At 41.7% G+C, this 16,692-nt stretch overlaps 1 protein-coding gene across 2 annotated transcripts in view; it reads left to right on the top strand.

Moving 5' to 3' along the window:
• The window catches only part of LOC126195129 (probable methyltransferase TARBP1), a 136,782-nt gene that overhangs the window by 55,201 nt on the left and 64,889 nt on the right, over positions 1 to 16,692 (top strand). For both annotated transcript variants that reach the window (XM_049933625.1, XM_049933626.1), the window contains exons 4-6: positions 767 to 986; positions 9,783 to 9,935; positions 11,145 to 11,312. In XM_049933625.1, coding sequence (XP_049789582.1) covers positions 767 to 986; positions 9,783 to 9,935; positions 11,145 to 11,312 — 541 coding nt within the window. The remainder of the gene's footprint in view (positions 1 to 766; positions 987 to 9,782; positions 9,936 to 11,144; positions 11,313 to 16,692) is intronic.

Raw genomic sequence — 16,692 nt, 5'->3', positions numbered from 1 at the left:
TTCTAGCAGAAACATTCCTCTAGCCTTCTTAGCTGATCTATTAACTTTCATAACCATAGTTGCTATAATGACATCATGGTCACTAATACCCGTTTCTATACTGACATTGTCAATAAGATCCAGCCTGTTTGTAGCTACAAGGTCTAAGGTATTTCCACATGTGGGCTGCCGAAGTAGCACACAAGACAGTTTTCGGACAGCATGTTCAAAAGTTCTTCACAAGATTGTCTGTCAGTACCCCCTGCAGTGAATCCCATAGACATCCCAGTTGGTAGATTAAAGTCGCCTTTCAACTAGTAATGCATGATCTGGACATTTATACCCTATTAACTGTAGACATCATTTGAAGGACTCTAGATCTGTCACAGCAGAGTCAGATGGCCGGTAAAAACATCCACCATTTAAATTAGTTTCTCCTAGACCTATTATACATGACCAAATGACTTCACTGTCATGCTCAACCTTGACCTCAATAGGAACAATGTTTTTGTCAACTACAATTGAGCACTCCTCCTCCTAATGAGTGACCATAAAACATGTCCCAAAATACTACAACAGACTGACATTAGAGATAGGCCTGGCCTGTAGTTTTGTAGACGGTGTCACTCCTATGTGCTTTGTGTGGTTGCACTGAAATACTAATCATTTGCATATCCCAGCATGCATCAGACATCATGCCAGTTTGATATTCATTATGTGCCCCTTCGTTGCAATTTTTATGGCAGGCAGTGAATATTAGCTTCACAACCTGATATTTGATTTTCAGGCCCTGCATCTCAGATGGTGAAGTTCGGGCCAGGGCATTACAAATCTTGCTTGATTTATGTTCAGTGAGACAAGATATCCCGATTCAAATAGTTGAAATGCTGCTGCAGAAAGACAAGTGTCAACTTCAGAAAGCCCGATATTTCTCAGACTCCCATCATCATCGCTTGAAGAATCGACTTATGCAGGTTTTGTTAGTTTTGGAACCTTACCTGTCATACGTAAGTAAAACCATATTACTATATCACTCTCCATGTTACATTTTAAAATAATTATATTTTCATTCAATCCAGAAACTTGGAAAATTAATTTGCTGATGGCAGGAGGCAGATGATAGTTCTGAATATTGATCTACCGAAATCAGGTTTTCCTTCCTTCTCTTTTCTTCTCAGGCTACAAATATAGCATATGTGAACAGTGGTGTACCTCTTCCCCCCCCCCCCCCCCCCAACCATATTCACAGATTTTGCCTAATATGGATTAGACACACATCTTTCAGCAAAACCATTAAGCACATATGGAGACCAATGTTGTGGGAGAAGATGTGTTAGACAATCAGTGCTACATTGCTCTCCAAAAAGAAACAATTCAATAATATTGAAAATACAGTGGAACATCACATAGCAAACATGATTCATTCCAGAATATTGCTTGTAGTGTGAAACACTCATTAAGCATAGCAATTTATCCCATATAAATTAATGTAAAATATGATAATGCATTCCATGAAGAAAAAGTGCAGTTTTATCTTAGTCATGCCATTTATTGAAAGAAAATTATACACGCAGAATTATGTACATTATTATTCATGATACACTACTAATTCTTTTTGACTAGGAAGCTATTTATAGTCATTTGTTTCCGCTAATGCTTCAACACTTGGCGAAAATGCGACACAGCATTATCATCAAATAAATTTGTAGTGCGCCTAGCTACTGCTGTATTTGGGTGGTGATTTTCAGTGTATGATGCAACCAATTCCTCTGCCTTCAGCATTTCTCTTATTGTGCCAGAAGATTGCTGCTAAGCTGTTACCTTCCCCTCCTCCTCCTCCCCCATCCACCTCCCCCTCCCCCTTACCCCCCTCCTCCTTCCCCCACTCCTCTCCTCTTCCCCTGAAGAACTCCTCTCTACAGCTTCCTGCCATGGAACACACTGCAACTCCATAAGCTCTTTGGTGGTCATTTCTTGGCTGTGATCTTCCACAATGATCAATATCATTGTTATCCATATTTAGTCCCATGGTCTTGGCCAAAGGCATAATCTCATTGACTACAGGCTCCACAGGTACTGACTCAAATGCCTCAGAGTCACATTCAACAATGCACTCCGGCCAAAGCTTCTTCCAAGCAGAAGTGAGAGGTCTCTTGGTAACCCCTTCCCACACCTTTTTGATCGTCTTGATGAAGGCAACAGTGTAGAAGTGATATTTTCATAACTCTCTGCAAGTGAGATTGGTAGCTTCATTAAACTCAAAGCAATGCTCGAAGAGTGTTTTAGGATAGAGCTTCTTAAAGTTAGAAATAATCTGCTGGTCATAGGTTGGAGTAACGGAGTGGTGTTGAGAGGCAGAAATTGGACCATGATGAATTGAAATTCTTCAAAGAGGTGGTCTTGTAGGCCTGGAGAATGGGCAGGAGCATTGTCCATAACACGCGAGACTTGGAGTGGCAGATTCATCTCAAGCAAATATTTTTTCACTGAAGGACCAAAAACTTCATTGATACAATCACAAAAAAGATCATGTGTTATCCAAGGCTTGTTGTTAGACCCATAACATCACATTTAATCTGCACTTGAAGGCTTGTTGAGTTTCTGAATGGTAAACAAGCAGTGGTTTAATTTTCAACTCACTGCTTGCATTGGCGCAGAATAGCAGTGGGAAGTGGTCTTTCATTGGGTGTGACTGGGCAATGCATTTTCACCTACTGTTATAAAGGTACACTTCGGCATCTTTTTCCAGAATAGACCCATCTCATCACAAATAAAAACCCGTTGCAGCAGATAATCCTCAAACTCTGTGAGCATCTTGAAGTTGCTGATGAAGTTCTCTGCTGCCTTTTTGTCAGAACTGGCTGCTTCGCAGTGCCTTACAATGCAGTGGATGCTGGTTCTTCTCATAAACTTCTCCAATGGCTTCCCTTAAACACTTCTTCGGCCATTGATGATCCCGGCATCTTCTTAATGAGGTCAGCAAAAGTCATTCTCACCTTCTCACAAATGATATTCCCATTAATAGTGTCTCCTTGCAATTGATTTTCATTTATCCATATAAGGAGCAACCTTTCAACATTTTCCAGAATATGAAAGTGTTGTGTAGATACTCTTGTCACTCCTTTTGAAGCATCTAGCTCCTTAATCTTCCTCTTGTTTTTGAGGGTAGTGCAAATAGTTGATGTAAACCAGTTGTATGTGCGGGCTAAATCAGCAATTCTCACACCACATTCACATTTGTCAATGATTTTATGTTTCTTTTTTAAGACATTTTCTTTCTCTTATGGCTGTCTTCCTGTGGCTTTATCTTTGGGGCATTTCTATGTAGGTTATCAAAATTTGCACACAAAAAAAAAAGCACTTCGTGAACACAAGTTTAGAAAAATGTTTGATCACAAGCTGCACTGAGGTGGTAGCAGAAAGAGCGCTAAACCCAGACTGCAGTACGTATTAAAGACATTGTTCATATGCCGCTGCCGACGATGAAAGGTGTTCATATTATTGAACATTTCCCCCTCCGCATGCAATGGCTGACGACATCACACTAAATCATTGTCACTCGTTATGCAAAACATTGCTCTTTAAGTGATTAATTTTTTTATAATTTCTTTTGCTTGTTATGCAAATTGCACATTTTGGGAGGTGCTCATTAAGTGAGGTTCCACTGTAATAAATATGTACTAGATTTTATAGGTCCTTCTTTGTGGAAACAATTTCATTCTTTTAATTTTGAAAAAGATATATAGCTGGGAAGACACCAGTTCAGCTAAACCTTATAATAATAATAATAATAATAATAATAATAATAGTTTACAGAAAGTGTGCATCATATCTTAATGGAAAAAGGAAAAATGTAGTCTCTCTGGAAAAGAGGAATGAATTTATTTTGTTTCTTTTTAGACTCCAAAAATTTCACACACAATTTGCAAATGTAATTTTCCTTTTCTCTGTTTCTGAAACAAATTCTTTCATGACATCCATAATATTAATTTCCCAGCCTTGGCTTGGTGAACATGGAGGAGGAATAGATGGGTGAGTCTTGACCAAGTCTTGTTGATCCAAGGCAAGTTTTAAGTTGTCACAAGGTACTGAATGACCTTGTGAGGATGCTGAGATACTGGAATTTTTATGATCAGATTGATCAGGCACATAACTTTTGGATAAGTTTTTTAACATTGCCACATTCAGCAAGAAGTTGTCATACAATACGAGATATAAGGTTGTACACCAGTTGTAATGGTTCACAGCATTTAAGGTGTGCCTGAAGCCTGTCCATCTTACAAAATCTGCTGTGTGTGCTCAGAGCAACTCTTCCAAACATCATGTAGATGTATTTGTTGTGAAGGACATAACACCTACATCTTCAAGATGGGATAGGTGCTTAAGATTCCATTAGTTCAACCTTTGATCATTCTCATTCAGAAGGAGATCAAGAATTTCAAACACATCTGTGTTGAATCTTCATTCAGGAGACAGTTCTTCAGGAACATACAATGTTTCTGCGTGTTTCAGTCTTGCTGGCAATTTCCTTGCTGTGTGTGCTTGGTCTCTATGTACATAATTAATGATCTGACAGATTGGGTGAGCAGCAAAGTGCAACTGTTTGCAGATGACAGTGTAGTATAAGGGAAAAGGCCACTGTATTATGTGGGATAGTATTATCGTTCAGTGACTGTATCACTGGACAGGATGATTTCGATAGAATTGGGGTGAAGCTTGATCTAAATATAGAAAAATGTCAGTTAATGTGGGTGAGTAGGAAAAACAATCCTGTAATATTTCAATATGGTATTAGTGGTCTGGTGCTTGACGCAGTCACGTCAGTTAAATGTCTAGGCATAATGTTGCAAAGTGAATGTGGCACAGAACAAGCACGTAGGGACGGTAATGCGGAAGGCGAATTGTTGACTTAAATTTATTGGAAGAATTTTAGGGAAGTGTACCTCGCCTACAAAGGAGACCATGTATAGAATACTTATGCTGCCCATTCTTGAGTACTGTTAGAGTTTTTGGGATCCCCCACCAGGCCGGATTAAAGGAAAACTGAAAGAAAGCCCGTGACAGCCAGTGGCTTTGTTGCCAGTGATACTAAGATACTGTGTGTTGTTACACTTTGTCAGTCACTGTGGTTGTAGATGTAGATATTTCAGTCTTCCAGATTTAGATTCTCTTGAAGAATTGACGTAGCTGTGCCATTGAAATAATGGGCACACTTAATTTCTAATGAGAACCTTAGAAGAATATCTGTAATCTTAGTTCCCAGCATTTGTCCCCTAGAGTGCAGTGAACTTTAACCCCAGATCAAGTTCTTTTACTTTGAGCATCTCAGCATCTCTGGCTTTCTCTTATAGCATATCTAATACCTCAACAGTCCTAAGTCTGCTTTGAGAACATCTGCTGAATTTTTCACTCTGGCTACATGAAAATTTGGAGGAGAGAGCCCATGTCCTTTCCCTTTATGTGATATTCAGTGTAATGGTGAACTGTTTCTCCCCTGCATTGATGGTTTTACCTAAAGGTATGAGATTTTCTCCCTGCAATTCTTATACTACAGAGTAATACAACCTCCAAATTTCACATTGTTTGAGTGATAAATAAAACATTGGTAATTTATTTTCAGAATGTTAGCAAGTGTCATTTTGTGATGTCTCAATGTTAAAAGTGACAAAACTTTCAAACTTTTAGGTCATTGCACTCTAATTTATTTCCAGCAAGTACACTTCATCCCTGAAGTATAATCTCGAAGGTATGTAAAACACATGCTATGGCTTTGTATCAAACTCAAAACACTTTCCATCTACAAATTTATTTACTTTTTATTATTTTTTCCTTATTGCAATGTGAGCCTCTTCTCATGTATTTGAATTTATTTACTTTTTATTATTTTTTCCTTATTGCAATGTGAGCCTCTTCTCATGTATTTGTTCATGTAAATAACCCATAATACACTCCTGGAAATTGAAATAAGAACACCGTGAATTCATTGTCCCAGGAAGGGGAAACTTTATTGACACATTCCTGGGGTCAGATACATCACATGATCACACTGACAGAACCACAGGCACATAGACACAGGCAACAGAGCATGCACAATGTCGGCACTAGTACAGTGTATATCCACCTTTCGCAGCAATGCAGGCTGCTATTCTCCCATGGAGACGATCGTAGAGATGCTGGATGTAGTCCTGTGGAACGGCTTGCCATGCCATTTCCACCTGGCACCTCAGTTGGACCAGCGTTCGTGCTGGACGTGCAGACCGCGTGAGACGACGCTTCATCCAGTCCCAAACATGCTCAATGGGGGACAGATCCGGAGATATTGCTGGCCAGGGTAGTTGACTTACACCTTCTAGAGCACGTTGGGTGGCACGGGATACATGCGGACGTGCATTGTCCTGTTGGAACAGCAAGTTCCCTTGCCGGTCTAGGAATGGTAGAACGATGGGTTCGATGACGGTTTGGATGTACCGTGCACTATTCAGTGTCCCCTCGACGATCACCAGTGGTGTACGGCCAGTGTAGGAGATCGCTCCCCACACCATGATGCCGGGTGTTGGCCCTGTGTGCCTCGGTCGTATGCAGTCCTGATTGTGGCGCTCACCTGCACGGCGCCAAACACGCATACGACCATCATTGGCACCAAGGCAGAAGCGACTCTCATCGCTGAAGACGACACGTCTCCATTCGTCCCTCCATTCACGCCTGTCGCGACACCACTGGAGGCGGGCTGCACGATGTTGGGGCGTGAGCGGAAGACGGCCTAACGGTGTGCGGGACCGTAGCCCAGCTTCATGGAGACGGTTGCGAATGGTCCTCGCCGATACCCCAGGAGCAACAGTGTCCCTAATTTGTTGGGAAGTGGCGGTGCGGTCCCCTACGGCACTGCGTAGGATCCTACGGTCTTGGCGTGCATCCGTGCGTCGCTGCGGTCCGGTCCCAGGTCGACGGGCACGTGCACCTTCCGCCGACCACTGGCGACAACATCGATGTACTGTGGAGACCTCACGCCCCACGTGTTGAGCAATTCGGCGGTACGTCCACCCGGCCTCCCGCATGCCCACTATACGCCCTCGCTCAAAGTCCATCAGCTGCACATACGGTTCACGTCCACGCTGTCGCGGCATGCTACCAGTGTTAAAGACTGCGATGGAGCTCCGTATGCCACGGCAAACTGGCTGACACTGACGGCGGCGGTGCACAAATGCTGCGCAGCTAGCGCCATTCGACGGCCAACACCGCGGTTCCTGGTGTGTCCGCTGTGCCGTGCGTGTGATCATTGCTTGTACAGCCCTCTCGCAGTGTCCGGAGCAAGTATGGTGGGTCTGACACACCGGTGTCAATGTGTTCTTTTTTCCATTTCCAGGAGTGTAATTGTGTAGTATTTATCAGTTTTTGTTTTATCTATTACGTAATAATCAGTAAGAAGAATCCCTTTTACCTTCTATAAAACCAGAATATGTAAAAGGTAAACGCCACTTAGGGTTAAACCTGAGGCCTTTTCTGGCTGTCCGGCTGTTGCCTGCTTGACAGTACGAAGAATGATCTATGATCGAGAGGCATGTGATCAATATGTCACCAATTCCTCCAGCTGTTATCGCCAGTAGATGAATCCTTTGGTGCTACTGCTTCTTTAATCCAGCTATACCTCTTTTGGCCTCATGGGGCTGAGTGGACCCTGTTACAGACCTCACTACCTCAGAAAAAAATCTGGTGAGGTACCAGGAATCAAACCTGGGTCCTTCTGCACTGAAAGCGGTGGTTGTTAACCATTTGGCTATGTAAGCCAGAAGACAGTGGGCATAATCTTTCCGGGAGATACAGTCAACTTTGTACCTTTTTGTATGTAGGGTCACCGCCTCTGATCCTCTGGTTTGATTGCTGTTTCAGTTCTGGTGTGAAGTGGCAATTACATGTCTCCCTATCTTCATACATTGTACCAACTACATGTACAAGTTTCAGTACCATAGTGAGCATGAAGAAACTAAATCACACACTTTGCAGTAATTTGTAATATCTTCTGCCACGAAAACTTTTGACTGATTCTCAGTAATAGTGGCAAGTGTGTATGTGTTTATTTTCAAGTTTTATTAACATTCATTCATCAATACCCCTGTTTTCTGTTTTATTTTCTCTTTTTCTACTATTTTTCTGTTTTCTTCTAACAATTCTTTCATAATTCTTTGTCCCCTTCATGCATTTTCTCCTTTATTTGTGCAATCTGTTTCCCCATTCGCTTACATTGCTGGTACAATAGTATGTGAATGATAATTTAAAGGGGATAATAACTATTAATTTGCGATAGAACTGCAAGCATTATAATTTTATTGCATTTTTCTGTTTTTTACGTATCTTGAGAATAAGATTTCTACTCCTCTCCCTCTCCTAGCATTTACACCATGTATATGAAAGCCTACTTTCCTCACCACTACATCCATCACATTTTAGAGCCAAATGTGCTTCTGAGCAATGTTAGATGCACACTCAATCAAAAATGACTGGATTTAGTTCTGTCAAACTTCGAGCAACTGAACTGGAGACTAGTCAGTGATACTAGTACTGTGCTGTTGTAAACTCTAGGCATGCTCCAGTGATCTTTCAGTTGAATGTTGAGCCTCTATATATAAAGGGAAGACACCTCAACCTCAGGCTGAGCTACAGGTTGTGAATTTGAGAAATTGTTTATGTGAAATACTCATCAGTAAGCAACTTCTGGGTCACTTGCAACATGTTTCAATCAATTCCTATTTCCTATCTTTTCATACAGCTTCATTGAAGCTCCTTAATTCTCATAATAACACTCCCAGTGATTTGGATGAACAACCAGAGAGCATTAGCATACACACAATTTAATGTTTCCATATGTTGAGTCCTCTACATGAAAAAGTACAATCTTGACGGGACACAGTCCGAGTCTAATCATAAATGAGAGGAAGATAAGTTTGAGAATTTGTTTCTATTCATCAGACAGTGACAGACTACTCGACATCACAACTCTCACTGGAGGTTTATTTGTGGAGTACCCTATAGACTGGACTAACGACCTCAGAAGTTGAGTCCCATAGTGCTCAGAGCCATTTGAACCCTATAGACTGTGACATGCACAGCATCCTAAGTTTAGCAAAGGCTTTGTCTTGTAAAAGAGTTCATGCCAGGAAGGGGGGATATAATTGTTACATCCCACTCCTGACACCTATTTGTAAAAGAGTACGTGGTTTGGGGGTGGGGAGAGAAACTTCTGACAGCAATGTTAATGTATAAAATGGCAGGGAAGGGGGAAGAAGGTTGTTAAATATGCCTTGTGGCGGCAGTGTTCAGGAGGTTGAGCGGTCAGAATCCAGGGCTGCTGTTAAATGACAAAACAGGAAATTAAGTGCAATAAATAGGATATATTTCAATATAAAGAGTACAAAGGGCGTGCCTAGGATCGGAAGATAGCAGGTATAGGCCATTCTAGGAGGTTGAACAATGAATTAAAATGGGTAATGGAAGGGGAAGCGGTTCATGTTAACTGTCTCTTCCCCAAAAACAAAGGCACCCATTAAGTAAAAGAATAATATGATTCCAGTGAACCATTCTAAACATGTTGTTGCAGTTTCATTAGTTACATTTCTTAACAGCTACCAGAAATTGATGACATCACATAGCATTTGCAGAATTAAATCCTGAGAAATGAAATGGTGAAATGTGACTTTGTGTACTATACTCCATGTTTTCCATTGTTTTTACTCGTACCATAATCTGCCGTTAACAATTGCTTATCCAAATAATGGGAAGCACTCACCAAATTAATCCTGCATATATAGGATGCTGATCTCAAACTTGCATCATGGCTATATGTGAGTCTGCACAATGAGAATCATCAACCAAGTGTGCGTCATCAACAAGAATGGTTGCTGGTTAAGATTCTATTTCGCCACCGCAAGCTAATTGATGACATGTGGCTAAAACTGAAAGAGGTGAGTTTATAAAAGAGTGTATGATTTGAACATTGAACCACTGGAATTCTGTTTTGTTGGTTTAGAACTTGGCAAACAGTGTTTAGAACTGGGTTCCTGTACTGACAGTGACCTTCAGACGAATAAGAAACGTTAAATCATTTTTCTGTTTCTTCAGTTTTTCTTTTGAGTTTGGAAATTTTATTATATCAGTTTTCCAAGTGCCTGGAAAATAAAAAAGGACAACAAAAGCAGATCAGTAAATCAATACAAAACAGTTAATCCACTCATCATAATTCAGTACTTTTGTATTGTTCACCTATAAAAAGTTGCAACAGTAATACAGAACATTTTATGGAAAAATTCTTATTACTATAATTATTGTAGTTAAGCATTACAGTGTATTGACTATGTACCAGTAGAAGCTAGGTAAGAGGTAAAGAAATGACATTTTGTGTGTCCCCCACAAATGAATAAAAGCATGTAAATGGTACAAAAAATTAAGGAACTTTATTAACTAATGTCAAATGCTTCTTTGTACTTAAAGTAACAGAAGAGAGTTGTAAAATGAAATTACAGATAGAGATAATTTTTATGTATTAGTTTTTGCATTAGTTTGACATAAACTAGGTAGGTCACTGCCATGCACAACATAGCTAGTGGAAATCAAAATCATCACTAAGTCAGTTGCTGAAAACGTATTAAATACAGTGTGCCCAATCATCTCACACTAAAGTCCAATATTTAGCCCCATGGGATTAACCGAGCGGTCTAAGGCGCTGCAGTCATGGACTTTGCGGCTGGTCCCGGCAGAGGTTTGAGTCCTCCCGCGGGCATGGGTGTGTGTGTGTGTGTGTGTGTGTGTGTGTGTGTGTGTTTGTCCTTAGGATAATTTAGGTTAAGTAGTGTGTAAGCTTAGGGACTGATGACCTTAGCAGTCCCATAAGATTTCACACATTTTTGAAGTGCAATATTTATATTTAAAATGATCCTGGTCACATTTCCTCTTAAGTTCTAGAATAAAGTCATCTTCTTGTTATTCCATCTTAAGGGTCCCCAACAGTGGTTCCAAATTCTAATAATTGTGTCACCTGTTATGTATGTGCCAATATTTTCATTCAAATTCCTTTCTGTCTTTGTTTCATTGCAGGCTATTTTGGAAATAATTTATATTCATATTTTAAAAGTTGATGATACAATTTGCTGAAATGTAGCACATTTCTTCAACAGGCTTGTGAGAAGAGGACTGGTAGCCTGTGTTCTTTTACAGCTGTTGTGATGTTCCTGGCACAAACCCTTGATGATAAATTAGACAAAGAGAACTTTTTAGACAAGAGCATGAGTGAAATATTTCCCTTTTGCATGGGACAGCACTTCAGTGTTCGCCTGTATGCTCAAGTAAGTTCTTGCATCATCTGCTTCTTTATTCAGTGAATTGCTGTTACAAATATACTCTAATGTCTGACCTGAAAACATTGTTTTAACTTTCGTATTATGAGACCATTTAGTGCAGATAATTTATTTGGAAGCCTGTGGGAGGGAAAAATTGTGTTTTTGAATGAGAAAAAGTGTATTTGCTCCATCGGTTAATAGTTTTAACATCAGTGGCTGACCACAAGTAAAGGCATTATGCTGATCACTTCATTGAAGATTATTACAACAGTTCAAAGACGTGTGAAAATAATTAAAAAATCATCAGTGCAAAAGGCATGCCATACTGCATACAAAAACCACACACACATTCGCATACGCACATCTCATATAGATGATTGCTTCTCTGGTTTTTGTGGGCATATTGCGGACTGCAGCTTTGTTGGATGGAACAGCAATCTGAGGAGGATGGGGGAGGAAAGAGGGAGACATGGAGCAGGGAGGGGGAGGAATAGCAGGGTGGGGATGGGGGGAGTTGGTGTGCTTTTTCACTCCTTGCCCCCGCCCCCCCTCTCCCGCCATCTTCTGACTCTGCATCTAGCAGCCCTATCCTGTCCCAACTGCGTCCCTGCACAGTCCCGTAATCCTTCCTCTTCCTGGCCCCATGCCTCCTTGTTGCATCCACCACCTACCACACACCTCAGATTTATGTTCCTGTCAGACACAGATGCAGTTTGCAGTCCAGTCACAGCAGCCGGAGACAGTGGTCTTGTGTGTGTGTGTTTGTGTGTGTGGGTGGGTGGGTGGGTGGGTGTGGGTGTGGGTGTGGGTGTTTGTTCTCTGTTTCCGATGAAGGCCTTTTGGCTGAGAGCCAGCACTTTTAGCAGTCTTTTCATTGTATCTGTTGGCAGCTCATTGCTTCCTCTCTATGGTGAGTAGCAGTCTATCCTTTTCATAATATTATTTTTATTCCAGTCTGGACTTTCCATTGACTGATGAAATGAGAAGATATAAAAATGCAGCAAATGAATCAACTGAAACTGGATACAGACATCTGAAAAATGAATTTGATAGAAGGTACAAAATGCAAAACATGAACAGAGGAGAAACGCAAAGCTTTAGATGCCACCTGTAGGAAAGCTAAAGAAAGCTTTGGAGAAAAGAGAAGCAATTTTATGATCATAAAGAGCTCAGACAGGAAGTCAGCACTAAATGAAGAACAGAAGATCGAATGGTGGATGGAATGTCTGTTACCAAGAGATGCAGTAACAACTATTTGTTTATTAACCTATAACTGAACACAGTACAGTTTCCGGGCATGAAGGTCCACACTACGTGATTACAACTGAAATATCAATCCCTGACATTCCCTGGAACATGCTCACAATGACAAAGACCATGAAAGCCATAGTAGGTGCTGAGGAGGATTAATGACCTTGTCCTGCGATGCGGTGGCTGATGAGCAGTCAACCAAAGAGTGGAAGGGTACCGAGAATAAGAAGTAACCCAGTCTCATGAGGCTGTGATCTTAGGAGCAGTCAGCATGCAATTGCAATGAAGCAGTGTCCTCAGTAGTGGCTGGTGGAAGTCCAGGTAGTGTCGACCACTCAGTGTGGACCGTGGAGTGTAACTGACAACTAAGTGGATGAGCAGTGACCTAAATATCCGTCAGCGGATAAATACTGGTAAGACGTCATACAGAAACATGACCTCGTGGTAGCGAATTGATGTCTGAGGCTGCAGCACTGTTTACCATGACACGCATGCTGCATATCTGGATGGCTTGTGTCACCTGTTGTTATGGCAGCTGCAGGCGGCTTGGAGGAAAACAACCCAGTGAATTATGTAGTCATCTTCTACTTACAAGCAATGTCCCAGAGTACAGTCGCTAGTAGCAGGAACCGTAACTTGTCCGCAATATACGTCAGTAAGTGTGATGGCAGCATATCCAGGAGTGCAACACAGTGTGTATCTCATCCCTCCCCACCTTGAGACAGATTGTGCAGCCATCTCAGAAAGGGCGACACTCAATGGAGGAGGAAAAACTCATCCACCAAAGCAGAGTTTCCCATCGATTTGAACGAAGCATTAGTACCTGCAGCCAGTTTTCAAACATACACCAGAGAATTTATAACCAAACAATTGTTGTTGACTGTAACACAACCTCACATACCACAGTTATTGAACATCCAAAGCACTAGACACACTGCAAATGAAAAGACTTAGAGCAACCCATAAAAAAGTAGCAGCCTCTGAAGATGAATACAAGATACAAAGAAATATGACTGCTCAGCATGGGGTTATAACTAGAATGAAATTTTCACTGTGCATCGGAGTGTATGCTGATATGAAAATTCCTGGCAGATTAAAACTGTGTGCCTGATAGGGCCTTGAACTCGGGAGCTTTGCCCTTCATGGGCAAGTGCTCTTCCAACTGAGCTACCCAAGCACGACTCACAATCCATTCTCACAGCTGCTGATTGAAGTCAGGCTATGAGGATGGGTTATGAGTAGTGCTTGGTTAGCTCACTCGGTAGAGCACTTGCCCGCAAAAGGCAGAGTTACCAAGTTTGAGTTTCGGTCCAGTACACAGTTTTAATGTACCAGGAGGTTTCATGTGCTCGAAACATCTGACATCTGTCACCCAAGTGCGCAAAACGGGAATAGAAAAAACACATAACAACCATTTACCGCATAACACAGCGCAATTTGTGTGAATACACCAAACTGCATCTGTTGTTGTGGTCTTCAGTCCTGGGACTAGTTTGATGCAGCAATCCTGTGCAAGAATCATCTCCCAGTACTTACTGCAACCTACATCTTTCTGAATCTGCTTAGTGTATTCAGCTCTTGGTCTCCCTCTACGATTTTTACCCTACAGGCTGCCATCCAATGCTAAATTTGTGATCCCTTCATGCCTCAGAACATGTCCTACCAACCGATCCCTTCTTTTAGTCAAGTTGTGCCACAAACTCCTCCCCAATTCTATTCAATGCCTCCTCATTAGTTATGTGATCTACCCATTTAATCTTCAGCATTCTTCTGTAGCACCACATTTCGAAAGCTTCTATTCTCTTCTTGTCCAAACTATTTATCATCCATGTTTCACTTCCATACATGGCCACACTCCATACAAATAGTTTCAGAAACGACTTCCTGACGCTTAAATCAATACTCGATGTTAACAAATTTCTCTTCTTCAGAAACGCATTCCTTGCCATTGCCAGTCTACATTTTATATCCTCTCTACTTCAACCATCATCAGTTATTTTGCTCCCCAAATAGCAAAACTCCTTTACTACTTTAAGTGTCTCATTTCCTAATCTAATTCCCTCAGCATCACCCGACTTAATTCGACTACATTCCATTGTCCTTGTTTTGCTTTTGTTGATGTTCATCTTATACCCTTCTTTCAAACCACTGTCCATTCCGTTCAACTGCTCTTCCAAGTCCTTTGCTGTGTCTGACAGAATTACAATGTCATCGGCAAACCTCAAAGTTTTTATTTCTTCTCCACGGATTTTAATACCTACTCCGAACTTTTTTTTTTTGTTTGTTTGCTTTACTGCTTGCTCAATATACAGATTGAATAGCATCGGGGAGAGGCTACAACCCTGTCTCACTCCCTTCCCAACCACTGCTTCCCTTTCATGCCCCTCGACTCTTATAACTGCCATCTGGTTTCTGTACAAATTGTAAATAGCCTTTCGCTCCCTGTATTTTACCCCTGCCACCTTCAGAATTTGAAAGAGAGTATTCCAGTCAACATTGTCAAAAGCTTTCTCTAAGTCTACAAATGCTATAAACGTATGTTTGCCTTTCCTGAATCTTTCTTCTAAGATAAGTCGTAGTGTCAGCATTGCCTGATGTGTTCCAACATTTCTACGGAATCCAAACTGATCTTCCCCGAGGTCGGCTTCTACCAGTTTTTCCATTCGTCTGTAAAGAATTCGCGTTAGTATTTTGCAGCTGTGACTTATTAAACTGATAGTTCAGTAATTTTCACATCTGCCAACACCTGCTATCTTTGGGATTTGAATTATTATATTCTTCTTGAAGTCTGAGGGAATTTCGCCTGTCCCATACATCTTGCTCACCATATGGTAGAGTTTTGTCAGGAATGGCTCTCCCAAGGCTGTCAGTAGTTCTAATGGAATGTTGTCTACGCCGAGGCCTTGTTTCGACTTAGGTCTTTCATGAAGGCACAGCCCAAGGCTTGGAAGAACCCAGATTAGCAGTGGTTGCACAAGGTGAAGGCTCCAAGGTGCCACTGTGGGGCACTGGCTGCACAAGGCCAAGGGACCCAGGAGAGGCAAGGAGAGCTGAGTGCAGCATGTACCAAAGGAGCACTACCCACACCTGAAAACTAAGAGGCTTGGTAGAGTGGCAGCAGCACCAGTGGTGTTCGCCTGCATGTACTGCAGGAGAAGGGAAGGAAGGCACCACTCTGGGTGAGATGGTCGCAGACAAGAACTCTTGTCACGCCAAGACAGAGAGGAACAACTGGTGGTGCTGACCACCTTGCCTCTCCTGGGTCCCTCGGCCTTGTGCAGCCAGTGCCCCACAGTGGCACCTTGGAGCCTTCACTTTGTGCAACCACTGCTAATCTGGGTTCTTCCAAGCCTTGGGCTGTGCCTTCATGAAAATTTCACTGCAAGCCCTACCTACACCAGCTCTTCCTGTTGAGCCCTTTAGTGGCCAATTGGCCTTTTCTGTACGCTGATGCTAGGTGCTTCCCTTTTGGTGACATTGTTTTCCTGTTTCATGATACAGTTTACTGTTTCTATGCTGACCCTGTCAAGTCGCCCTTCTTCAGGTTCCCATTCCCACTGTTGTTCTCCCCATATCAAGAGCTCAGATGGAAACCCAGTTCTAAGCAAAGAAGGGAAAGCAGAAAGGTGGAAGGAATATATAGAGGGTCTATACAGGGGCGATGTTCTTGAGGACAATATTATGGAAATGGAAGAGGATGTAGATGAAGATGAAATGGGAGATATGATACTGCATGAAGAGTTTGACAGAGCACTGAAAGACCTAAGCAATGGGAAGATCAACAGTGGGAATGGGAACCTGAAGAAGGGGCGACTTGACAGGGTCAGCATAGAAATGGTAAACAAAATACACTCGCAAATTGAACATGGTAGTACATTGTCAGAGGATCTAGAACTTGACCCTAAGTTTGAGAATCGAAAATAATGCATTGCTAGTTACAGTAGAACCTGAGCTTACATAGAAGTCTGACAATCACACTAAGTAACCAGTGAAAACAACGCAGGCTAACATCAATTAAGGTAACTGACATTGTAACAAACACACAAAGGTAGAGCCCAAACAACATAGAGAAAGAGAGAAAAAATGTTAAGAAATTGATTCAAGAAATCACGTCTACTTGTGATGCCAGCTTAAC

This window comes from Schistocerca nitens, chromosome 7 (assembly GCF_023898315.1).
Source record: "Schistocerca nitens isolate TAMUIC-IGC-003100 chromosome 7, iqSchNite1.1, whole genome shotgun sequence".
Classification (NCBI taxonomy): Eukaryota; Metazoa; Arthropoda; class Insecta; order Orthoptera; family Acrididae; genus Schistocerca; species Schistocerca nitens.
Note: the sequence above shows the minus strand (reverse complement) of the source record. Positions and strands in the feature narration are given on the sequence as shown.